Source organism: Gadus macrocephalus, chromosome 23 (genome assembly GCF_031168955.1).
Source record: "Gadus macrocephalus chromosome 23, ASM3116895v1".
Lineage (NCBI taxonomy): Eukaryota > Metazoa > Chordata > Actinopteri > Gadiformes > Gadidae > Gadus > Gadus macrocephalus.
In genome coordinates, this window is record NC_082404.1 from 5,767,938 (window position 1) to 5,778,787 (window position 10,850).

The following is a 10,850-nucleotide window of genomic DNA, read 5'->3' on the forward strand; positions in this document are numbered from 1 at the left end:
TATGTGTGTCTCTGTGTCTTTGTTTGCGTGGGCCTGTGTGTGTGGGCGTGTGTGTGTGCGTTTGCTAGTGTGTGGGGGGCTTTTTTGTGTGTTTGGGGGCCTGTGTGTGTGTGTGTGTGAGTGTGTGTGTGTGTGTGTGTGTGTGTGTGTGAATGTAGTTATTTTTAGCCAAATTCAATATTAGATTGCATCATGGGTCCTCCATTAAATTCCCAAGTTCTTCAAGCCAAACAAATTCTACACTTAGTTAAAAAAATCTTTTTTTTCTCTGTAAGATAGTCATGTGTGTCTGTATGATAGGTGTGTGTGTCTATGTGATAGGTGTATGTGTCGGTGTGTGTCGGTGTGTTAGGTGTGTGTCTGTGTGATAGGTGTGTGTTTGCCTATGTGATGGGTGTATATGTCTGTGCGATGGGTTCGTGTGTCACCGTATAGAAGTCACAATTCAAGTTTGAAATTGTATGCACTTTCCCCATTATGAATATATGGGCTATATATAATGAATGATAATGAAATGAGAAAACAAATGAACAGTCTTCAGAGTCCGGGGACATATTAGTACAGAGTACACAAACATAACCCAATTATAAATCAGGTAATAAGCCAGGCGGTGCCCGTATTAATGTGAAACGTCTCGCAATATCTTTCAAATATGTTTTCTTTGGCTCTCAGATGGTACGTACACCTTGCCTTGATCATTTTATCCCTGGTAAGAGTGTCTTTTGACAACCCAAGCAGCCACAAATGGTCAATGTATTAACAAGATGAAAGGTTCATCTTTCGAAGAGCACTTTGTGAAATAAGCCTTTTCATGGCACTATGTGAAATAAGACCACTCCATGTTTAAAAACCTCATATTTCCTCCAACATGTTTGCCTGTCAGAGAGTATAGGATGAGAATTCAGAAAATGTAAACATAAATTTCTGTTGCAGAAGATATTATCTTTGAATTTACTTGTTGAATATACAGTGAATGAAAAGAACATAATCTGTGCTACGTGGACTCTGATATCTCTTATATATTTCGATGATCTCTCTATTTCATCTGCATACTTTTTCTCTTTCTCTCTCTCTCTCTCTCTCTCTCTCTCTCTCTCTCTCTCTCTGTGTCTCTGTGTCTCTCTGTCTCTCTGTCTCTCTGTCTCTGTGTCTCTGTGTCTCTCTGTCACTGTTTCTCTGTCTCTCTGACTCACTCTTTCTCTTTCTCTCCGTCTCTCACTCCTGGACGACTAGGTCTCTGACCTTTTGAAAAAAAAAAAAAAAAAGTGTATTTTTTGTCATGTCATGCTGCGGTGAATAAGGCACAGATAAGGGAGAAAGTTGAAAAGTTAGGGGAAGAGGGCTGGCGGAGAACTTGCCTCGCTGCGTCGGTGATATGAAACCCCACTCTGATGGCGGTCATAATGTTGTCGCCACAGAGTCTGGGTTAAACCAACCGAAGAGTGACCCTGTCGAGAGATATTGCTGCCCTGAGGGAACCAGGGGAACACACACACACTCAAACACACACACACACACACATAGGCTAAGACACACACGCATGCACGCACACACACAAACGCGCTCGCAGACACAGACACGCAAACGCACACACATAAACAGATGCACACACACACACGCACGCACACACACACACACACACACACACACACACACACACACACACACACACACACACACACACACACACACACACACACACACACACACACACTCAGTAAAACACACACACTCAGTAAAACACACACACACACACTCAGTAAAACACACACACTCACACAAACACACACACACATACACACACACACCCCAACAGAAGCAGGTTGTTATGTGTTGTAGTAGAATGAGGTAGTTTGAGTGTCCATCTACATAGATAAAAATGTGTTCATAAAAGTTTAATATGCGAAAAAAAGCTTTGAGAATCTTAAAAAACCTCATGGTGTTGTGGACTTTATTTCAAGTGTAAGTGAACCCCCTGTTTCAGCTCGAATTGAGATAATGAGATTTTTTTATTGCGTTTTGGGCTCAGAGTATCGGAAAGGATGAAGGATAACGCCATCTCCATGGTTACAACCCTGGCTTACTTTGTGATTTTTTGTTGTTTTGTTCATGTTGTTCAGCATGAGCCGTGCTGTATGTGAAATGCACCACACACTGTGGCGTTATGCTATGAGTCTCCAAGGAGCTTGACCCTCTCTCGAACACGGTTGGCAACGTCAACTGCTGCCTGGACGGAGCACCACACGTTCACATCTCCCTGTCGGACTCAGAAAAGGCGCAACTTGAGTTCAGAGTTCAACGGTCATGTTGCACCAGTTTATTTCTGAAAAACACTATTATTTTAGTAACCCTGACAAAACGGCATCGATAACCTTGTGTAAGATCATATAAGACAATTAAAACAAAAAAGTAAAGACCGTTGGCTCACCGGGTGGAGCGTGTAAAATATAAGCTCAGTCCTGAACCCAGCGACCCGGCTTCGAATCCTGCCAGTGGTAATTTGCTGCATGTCCTCCCCTCTTTCTCCCATATCTCCCTCTCTTTTTCACTCTATAATAAAATAATAAATAAAAGAAAATACCATTTTGGATTTGCTCACCCTTTAAACTAGTCAAGAAGTTAAGTAGAAAACGTCCACGATCCGACATCTCCGCGGCACGTCCGCTCTCTGGCTAAACGCCAGAGAGCCGTCCTTCACTGCCCATACTGATGAACTGTATTAGCATAGAAATATCCTGCAGGACCTACGGAGACGTTACAATAAACCTGCCTGGGAGAGCTTCTCCATTATCTGTAAATAGGCCTCGCTCAGTGGAGAATTCCATCAAATCAAAAACTTTTCCGGCGCCCCGCTAATCCTCGCCTTCAGCAGAGCTGAATATGCAAATTAATTCTATCACCAAGAGAGGGTAATCCGGAAGTTTATTCCTCTCGGGCCTAATTCCTTATCGGGGGAGGGGGGATATTAATGAGATTGCGGGTATTATTGCATAATTTGCCTCGACATTATCCAATGAGATGGAGATGAAACGCGTCCGGTGGTGTATCGCCTCCCCCCACTCCTGAGGCTGGGGGGGTACTGCATAATGGTTGAGTCATCCCTAAGTAGTGATTACAGCTCGGAGAGCTGCTAATTACTGGCAGGTTCGAGAACGTCGTCGGGAGTAATTCTATCTCTAATCGCCATTCTGGAATATCTCCCCTATTATTATTTCCCTGAATTACCAGACAAAGTTAATTGTTAAGTATGTCACCAAGTTCCTGGGGTTCATTCTGATGCATAAAAGTGCCTGGTGTTTCCTTTGTCACTTTTTGTGTGATGTACACAATGGTAAGAGGCTTTAGCAGTATTTTCAGTATTTTTAAATTGCAACTTTTTCTAAAGTGCTTAACAGATCCAAATGGGGGTTTTCATAGCCTCAATGGATGTCAACTGACAAACTGTCAAAGCCAAAGTCTACATAATGCATGATACATCATTCCGGGAACTGAAATGATAGCTAATAATGTGCCATGCTGTTCTCTAATCACATCTATTGTCTTTGCGAGTCAACAGCCAAGGCTTCTACTGTTGTCTTCTGCTTGTCCTCAATCATTTTTTAATGGACATAAACAACATAACTACTCAGTGCTTTCCGTTCTTGCTTAGTTTTGAGTGGCTCTATACTTCATTGGATTCTTCCAAATGTTACCATAACCAAGTAAGAGACAGCATGTGTTGCCTGAGAAGGGAACGGTGAAATAATGATTTACTCCGTTGAGGGAGATTCTGCCGAAATGAGGTCTAAGAGATCAGCACACGGGCAGTTTATCATCGTTACTATTCACAAGAGGGTGCTTATGCATTTACTTTGCAGATTTAACATGGTGCACAATGAATATTTAAATAAATAGCTTCAAACCAATCATTTGTAACTGATAAAAGCGGGTAGGAATACTTCATGGGCTCCTCATTTGAGTTTGATTGTGTGGGGTTAATTCAAAAGCTTTCAATTTGAAACAGCTTTGAACTCAAATAACCCAAAACCTATCTAACTTTACCTTAATTAAACTAACTGCATAATTTGAATATAACTTCCCCTTACTTGAACAACCCAACCTCCTTTAAACTTTCTTCACCCCACTTGAACTAACTTCGAATGCCTGTTTTGCTTTCAGCCTCAAAATGGAGGGAAAGAGCAAAGGGCTGAAGGAGCAGCAGCAGCACCACAAGAAGCTGCTGGCGGCCATGTTGTCTCAGGACTCCTTCGACTCCGCACACAGCTCCGCCCCCTCCATCACAGAGGAGGAGATCGAAGACGAGGACGATGCCATGGAGTTGCTGGGTAATGCCGTCATATGTACGCCCTCACGCACTGACACGCACGCACGCACGCACACACACAAGCACACTCACAGGTGGACAGCAAAAAAAACAATAGTGTTTGGAAATCGACGATACAATGAAATCAGGGTGACCACGAAACCCCTCATCACTGAAAAGGCTTTCACCCTTCATGATGAAGCCAGACCTCTCTGAAACGGATGACCTGTTTCTGCCAAGCCAGCCTGCCAAATTGATTTTCTGTGTGTGCGTGTTTGTGTGTGTGCATATGTGTCTATAACTTTCTGAACTTCAATATAGTGTGTTGTTTTAAACATGAATTAGCAAGGGATGCGGATTACTGATTTGAATAACACGTCTGATAATTTCTCTGATAAAAAAAAAAAAACGAGCAGTATCTTGTTTGACAATTTACTTTGATAATTTGGTTTGCAGGCCAATTTTTGACTCTACAATTGCTGGATGACTAGTGAGCACGAGGACTGCTTGATGAAACCAATGGGTCAACGGCCAATTAGTATGCCAGTGGAGATCATGTGATTTTCTTGGTGCAACAGTCTCTGCACTCTCATTGTTGGCATGGTCTCAAAATGTCACAGTGAATGGCAGTTGTGCTTTCATACACATATCTCTCTTTCTCTCTGTCTCTCTGTCTCTCTCTCTCTCTCTCTCTCTCTCTCTCTCTCTCTCTCTCTCTCTCTCTCTCTCTCTCTCTCTCTCTCTCTCTCTCTCTCTCTCTCTGTCTCTCTGTCTCTGTCTCACCAAAGTGAAATATATATATAATAGCGATATAATAGACATTTATGCAATTAAAATGAATACAATTTATACAATGAAACAATAGTACAAATCACATCCCTGTCTCTCTAACCCATTTTAACCTCTGTCTTCCTCTGCTCTGTAAGCAGACTTTTTAACTCCTCGCGGCGTTAGAGTACACCAGTAGATGGCGTTGTGTAGTTTAATAAAGCAGCTCCCTTGTGTCACACACTGACATTGGTTGGAATGAGGGTCTCTCTCTCTCTCTCTCTCTCTCTCTCTCTCTCTCTCTCTCTCTCTCTCTCTCTCTCTCTCTCTCTCTCTCTCTCTCTCTCTCTCTCTCTTCCCCCCTCCCTCCATCATACCGTTTCACACAGGGACTTGTACTATAGTTTATTTTATCAGCCTCCTTCATTCCACTTCAAACCACAGTCAATTAAAATTGTAAAAACAAGAAACACAATATGTTACCTTCTCATTTCTAAAGGACGCCTGCAGTGGTTGAGGAGAGTCCCACAGCCCCAGTAAACCACGTCTTCTCCCGCTATCAAAGAACACCTTGATGCGAAGCCTTGTCATTTCTCCATGCTCGGATATGGAGCTCCCCCTCCCTCCTGCGGTTCCCCCCCCCACCTCCCCCTCAAGCTGCAGTCTGCCAAGACACATAATCTATACCTCGCTGACGTGGACACTGTTGGTACCTATGCACTTGTTTGCAATGTGCTACTACGCGGTGCGGCTAAAGGGCTATTGAAGGTCGTTAGCAGTAGCGTTAGCTGACAATAATGTGTGAGCTACTGCAGCTTGCTGAGTAGGATGAGAATGTGACGTGTGTGTGTGTGTGTGTGTGTGTGTGTGTGTGTGGGTGCGTTTTTTGTCTGTCTGGCAGTTTGTCTTTCTACGACACTCACTTTGTGTGGTGGGATGGTTGGCAATGCGACAGATTTACAGTGACTGTAAGGCTGGATGTTTATGGTCTGAAATGCCCCTCCATCATAGCTTTGATTACCTGGGCTGTCTTCACACTGCAGCACACATGGGCGAGAGAGTATAGAACACACAGGGGCGAGAGAGTATATAACACACACGGGCGAGAGAGTATAGAACACACAGGGGCGAGAGAGTATAGAACACACAGGGGCGAGAGAGTATAGAACACACAGGGGCGAGAGAGTATAGAACACACAGGGGAGAGAGAGTATAGAACACACAGGGGAGAGAGAGTATAGAACACACAGGGGCGAGAAAGTATAGAACACACAGGGGCGAGAGAGTATAGAACACACAGGGGAGAGAGAGAATAGAACACACAGGGGCGAGAAAGTATAGAACACACAGGGGAGAGAGAGTATAGTACACACAGGGGTGACAGGGAATAATATAGTGCAACCAGGGGGGAGAGAATATAGTACACACGGATAAGATAGTGGAGTACACACAGGTATAGTATTCACAGGGGTGAGAGAGTGTAGGGTGGAACAGAGAGGGGTGAGAGAGTGCAGTGCCTCACGGTAAGGGGTACACATTTTGTTATATTCTATTAACCCGAGGTCTCTGCTCATGTGTAAAGTCACACGGATGTCAAAGAGGTAATCGTGAACTAACTTGTCTTTTGAGATTGGGCACTAAACCAGGGTTTATATGCGCTTAATGTTCAGATTCTGCTTAGCACAAAGGTGTCCTTGAAGTGCAGCACTACGGTGCACTGCAAGTTATTATTATATTTTAGCTAGTGCCCACAGGGAGGCGATCTGTCACCCCGTGAGTCGGTCACTGTTTATTCGCTCGCTCAAGAGCACATTAGCGGGTAACTTTCCGTCAAATATGCAAAGTGAGAATGTCCTAGTTTGCGAGGGGAAGACATGTTACATTAAGGTGGCATATCATCATCAACTATCAATATATATTGTTTCAAGTTGATGTATCCTAATCCAGACGTAACAGTGCAACTCTTTATTGTATATTAAAAACAGCATTCAATGTTATTTGTTCATTCATACATTGGAACCGTTTGAACAAATCCAAAGCAACACAGGCCAGTGAAGTGCTTATCATTGCTACATGAGCTAGCAACGACCTCTAGTGGTTGGACTTGGTATCGCAACCACCAATCAAATGCTTCTGCTAAGTTTTGTGGAATTTATTTTTTTCATCTCTTTTTATGTGTGTGTTAATCCTGAGGTCACTCCATTACATAGTGGCTGTCATGTTGTTGATGTATGTTAGAGAAACATATGAACAGATTGAACTGTACATAATTGTACATGTACCACCTGCATAAACTGCAGAATATTTATATTCTCTACTGGCAAGCAGGAATCCTGGTTTATTATATGGGGGATTTAAACATAATCAACACATGTTTTCTGTTTCTCTTTCTCTCTCTCTCTCTTATGACATTCCTTTCAAACAGTATTCGCTGAGAATGTGTATGTGTGTAGTGTGTGTGTAGTCGGTTTGCTGTTCTTCACACCGATTGGCTAAGAGCTCATCCATGGCGGTTCCTGCTCTGCTAAATACAAATCAACACTTCCCAAATGAGAGCCATCATGATGCTGAAAACGAATACATCATATTGTGTGTGTGTGTGTGTGTGTGTGTGTGTGTGTGTGTGTGTGTGTGTGTGTGTGTGTGTGTGTGTGTGTGTGTGTGTGTGTGTGTAAAATCCATCTTGTTCACACATCTAGCTGTCTAATGGAGAGGAGAGGGGGAGTAGCGAGGGGAGGGGAGGGGGGGGAGAGGAGAAAGTAAGGGAGAAGATGAGGGGAAATAACCCAAACTATCATTCTGTATTTCCATTAAGACCCCCATTGCACCCCTAACCATCCCTGGTAGGAGGGATCCCCCCACTCTGCGTTCCTTCTCAAGGTTTGTTCCCCGATCATTTAGGGAGGTTCTCTCCCCCTCTGGGGCGGGTAGCGTCCGGGATGTCATCCAATATGGCCTCTTGTATCAGACTGGAACTGTGATTAAGGTCTAGACAAATACAATGGACATCACTTAACTTGAGGGAGAGGAGAGGAGAGGAGAGGAGTGGAGAGGAGTGAAGAGGAGGAGATGGGAGAGGAGAGGAGAGAGGAGAGGAGGAGATGGGAGAGGAGAGGAGAGAGGAGAGGAGGAGATGGGAGAGGAGGAGAGAGGAGTGGAGAGGAGGAGATGGGAGAGGAGGAGAGAGGAGTGGAGAGGAGGAGATGGGAGAGGAGGAGAGAGGAGTGGAGAGGAGTGGAGAGGAGTGGAGAGAAGGAGATGGGAGAGGAGAGGAGAGGAGGAGAGAGGAGTGGAGAGGAGGAGATGGGAGAGGAGAGGAGGAGAGAGGAGTGGAGAGGAGGAGATGGGAGAGGAGAGGGAAGCAGCAGCAGCGGAGGAGTGAGGGAGGAATAGAGAGCAGTAGATCGAACGAGGGGAAAGGAGAGAGGGAACAGTTAGGAGAAAGATGGATGAGTAACGGGAGGAAGAGGTGGCGGTTGGACAGCAGGAATTGTAAAGCTGTCAGTACAATATGCTCAGAGTGATGTCGCAGTGAAGGAGCTTCTAAACACGTCCACAAGGCGGCGGCAGAGGAGTCAAATATAGTCGTCATAGTTCTCTGCTCTGACCTAAAGGGTACCATATGCATCCATAAAGACGTACACTAATGGGCTTTTGAGGAGTGGAGTTTCAAATGAACAGCATTTTCTGTAATCATTCCCCCAGCTCTTGTTACTCTGAAGTTCAGGTTGTTAGCTTGAAGACATTAAATACCTCCAGGAAGGGTCCACCCGACTCGCCAGGAGTTTCCAGACTGTTAAGTCAAATCAAAAAGATGTGTTTTAAAGTGTCTATGTTTCTTTCAGTTTAATCCGTGTAAGAAGGGAAGATGGTGTTTAATAGCGACCGCAGTGCAAGCCCTGTTGGAAGTGAAACTGACCCACAGACTCTTGTTAAAACAGCGGAAATGTACCAGATATACTCGCCTCTGTCGGACAGGCAGACCGCAGTTTTATCCTCATCTGAAGAAAGCACAAAGTAGGGAGGGAAACACCCTGCTCTAAGGCCTCACTGTTGTTTTATGTGTTTTAAGTTAATAAAGAGTCTGACGGTTTCTCCCCATTTAGTGACTGGTTTAAATCATACATGGAAGCATTGCAGTTGAAGGATATTGTCCTCATTTGTCCCGTCTCTAGTCTTGTTATGTTTGCGTGTCTTTTGGATATGAAGTGATAATACCTCAAATTGAATAAAGCAAGATGAGCTGAAGGTGTTGGAGGAAAAGGACACACACACACACACACACACACACACACACACATGGACGCAGACACACACACACACGCAAGTGCAAACACATACACACCACTTTACGACCACACATAGACACAGCCGCACACCACACGCACACGCACTCACACACGCGCATACACCGTCATAAGACACACACACAAATGCATAAACACGCATACAAACACAGAAACGCAGGCACGCGCGCGTGCACAAGCGCACGCACATATTTAATTGAAATGCATACACACAACACGAACATAAACACGCACACATAACATACAGCTAAACACGCATACATAGATGCAACAGACACACACACACACACACTTTCACACACACATGCAAATGCACACACTCACACACACGTGCGCTTGCTGCTCACAGAGTAACTGTCAGTGTGACATGTGGCCCCTGGTGCTGGCCAACAGGGGGTCTTTGTGCTCTGCAGTGGGGGGGGGTCCTGAAACGGGGGCGCTTGATTCCAGTGTGTCTTTAGCCTCTCGGGTGACTGAGAGGGACTGATGGAGTTAGCAAGAGGGCTTTATAAATCTATCTGATCTCTGACGCCCACAGCATTAAGAAGGAGGAATCGCTAGATGACAGTGTGTGTGTGGTGGTGTGTGTGTGTGTGTGTGTGTGTGTGTGTGTGTGTGTGGTGTGTGTGTGTGTGTGTGTGTGTGTGTGTGTGTGTGTGTGTGTGTGTGTGTGTGTGTGTGTGTGTGTATCTGGACTTAGGCCCACAGCCTCTGTCTTGGTGAAAGCCGCTGAGAGCCCTATGGTTTCTGTACTATAAGTCAGCATCACTTCCATCCTGGGTGTGCGTCTCCCCGACATGTTTCGGTGCTTCCTGAAACTGTCCAAAGTCCAAAGGCCCGGTCTGGAGGGACCGGTCCAGGCTGTGGTTCCCCACGTTGGGCCGTGGACGGTACACATAGCAAAAGCGGTGAGCGCATTTTGCTGACACCTCCAGGTGTCTGGTCCGGGGGGGGGGGGGGCTGGGGGGGGGGGAGGAGATGGGCAGTCGAGGAGAGGAGAAATGAAGGAAAATAGGGAAATAAGCAATGCTAGCATTTTGTCCATTATGACCCCATCGTACCCCTTACCCTCCCTTGCAGAGTATCCCCCACTCTGTGTTCCTTCTTAGGTTTTGTTCCTTGATCATTAAGGGAGTTTTAAGGAAATGATGACTCTGAGGTTCAGTTTGTTGGTTTGAAAACATAAAATACCTCCAGGAAGGGTCCACCCAACTCCCCCAGGCTTTTCCAGATGGTTAAGTCAAATCAAAAAGATGTGTTTTAAAGTGTCTATGTTTCTTTCAGTTTAATCTGTGTAAGAAGGGAAGATGGTGTTTAATAGCGACCGCAGTGCAAGCCCTGTTGGAAGTGAAACTGACCCACAGACTCTGTTAAAACAGCGGAAATGTACCAGATTCCTAGCCTCTGTCGGACAGGCAGACCGCAGTTTTATCCTCATCTGAAGAAAGCACGGAGTAGGGAGGGAAAACACC

General features: G+C 45.0%; 1 protein-coding gene across 1 annotated transcript in view; it reads left to right on the forward strand.

Annotated features, from left to right (window-relative positions):
- The window catches only part of c23h8orf34 (chromosome 23 C8orf34 homolog), a 59,722-nt gene that overhangs the window by 23,478 nt on the left and 25,394 nt on the right, over positions 1–10,850 (forward strand). The window contains exon 7 of the mRNA XM_060045741.1: positions 4,159–4,340. Within this exon, the coding sequence (XP_059901724.1) occupies positions 4,159–4,340 (182 nt within the window). The remainder of the gene's footprint in view (positions 1–4,158; positions 4,341–10,850) is intronic.